Here is a 1,373-nt window from a genome sequence, read left to right as displayed (position 1 = left end):
AACAGGTAGTAGTAGTAGTAGTAGTAGTAGTAGTAGTAGTAGTAGTAGTAGTAGTAGTAGTAGTACCATCATCATTATGGATATTCACTGACCGGTTTGACGTTTGTGGCCACCCAGACGATGTAGATACAGCAGAAGCTGCACTGCATGATGTAGATCAGCACGCTCACTAGAGACCTTGGGAGGAAGAGGGGGGGGTGGGGTGGAGGGGGAGGCAGGGAGGAAGGGAAAGTGAAAGCGCAAGTAAGTGTAAGTGTATGGGGTTTAACGCCGCTATAAACACTGTAAGGTTATTTTAAGGGGTGGGACTTCTTAATTTTAACGCCCGGCCGTCTCTGACAGGAACAAGTCAAACGGGTTGAGAGTCTTCAAAACTGGACCAAATAATCAGCGCCCAGTCAGGGATTTGAACCAGGGTCATCCGCCTGGTAGTCCAGCATGATAGCAACTGAGCAAACGGACCGCCCACCGGGGAGAGAAGCTGGAGTAAATTTACAGTCGTACTAATTATTAAAAACAGACATTAACATTACACATATGTTATTCTAACTACTCACATGACATAACTACTTTGGGTATATTATTATTGCAATGGAAGTGAAAAACTGTATCTCTTTATTATTTTGAAAAGCAGAAGAAAGTTAGATGCATTATACAGTATGGGGGATATACTTTATTGATAACAGATTGACTTGACAAAATTAAAGTTTTCTGGTTTTGTTGTTGTTGTTGCTGTTGTTGTTGTCGTTGTTGTTGCTGTTGTCGTTGTTGTTGCTGTTGTTGTTTGTTGTTGTTGTTGTTGCTGTTGTTGCTGTTGTTGATGTTGTTGTTGTTGTAGTTGATGTTGCATTTAAGCTTCACAGATTAAATCATTTAGTAGGCGGCCTCGACCCCGTCGGTTAGGGCCTACCCAGGCCGAATGGGAAACAATATCCCAGCAGGAAAGCCTAATAAATTCTCGATAAAGATTCTCTCCACATGGGATTCGAACTCAGATCATCTGCGTGACTGTGACTGTCACACCACAGGCGCCGTTACGGCTTCGCGTCGCGTCTGTGGTCTCACCTCATAAAGTGGGCGAGTCCCTGCAGGCGTCTGGGACCCGTGTAAAAGCACTGGAACACCGTCTCTTGGTAGTTACGTAGCTGAAGCTTGGTCCTAGGATGAAGAAGATCGTGAGGGGAGGGGGGGGGTAGAGGAGAAGGGGGTGAGCTTGTTTGTTTTGTTTTGTTTTATTTGAGTAAAAAGAAGCACATTAACACAATAACTGCCAGAATGTAGTGATGGAAAAAAAGGTCAGTCAGACAGATAGAACCAACAAAGGCAACGTAAAGAAGTAGAACCTACCAGTGGCGCCCTCCAAATACCCACAG

General features: G+C 44.4%; 1 protein-coding gene across 1 annotated transcript in view; it reads right to left on the bottom strand.

Moving 5' to 3' along the window:
* LOC106013659 (proton-coupled amino acid transporter 2) overlaps nucleotides 1-1,373 on the bottom strand; it is a gene marked incomplete in the record, with an annotated part of 23,979 nt that overhangs the window by 12,365 nt on the left and 10,241 nt on the right. Inside the window, 2 exon segments of the mRNA XM_013089974.1 lie at nucleotides 93-177; nucleotides 1,066-1,158. Coding sequence (XP_012945428.1) covers nucleotides 93-177; nucleotides 1,066-1,158 — 178 coding nt within the window.

Source organism: Aplysia californica, unplaced genomic scaffold (assembly GCF_000002075.1).
Source record: "Aplysia californica isolate F4 #8 unplaced genomic scaffold, AplCal3.0 scaffold01095, whole genome shotgun sequence".
Taxonomy (NCBI): domain Eukaryota; kingdom Metazoa; phylum Mollusca; class Gastropoda; order Aplysiida; family Aplysiidae; genus Aplysia; species Aplysia californica.
This window is presented reverse-complemented; position numbering and strand designations above follow the sequence as displayed.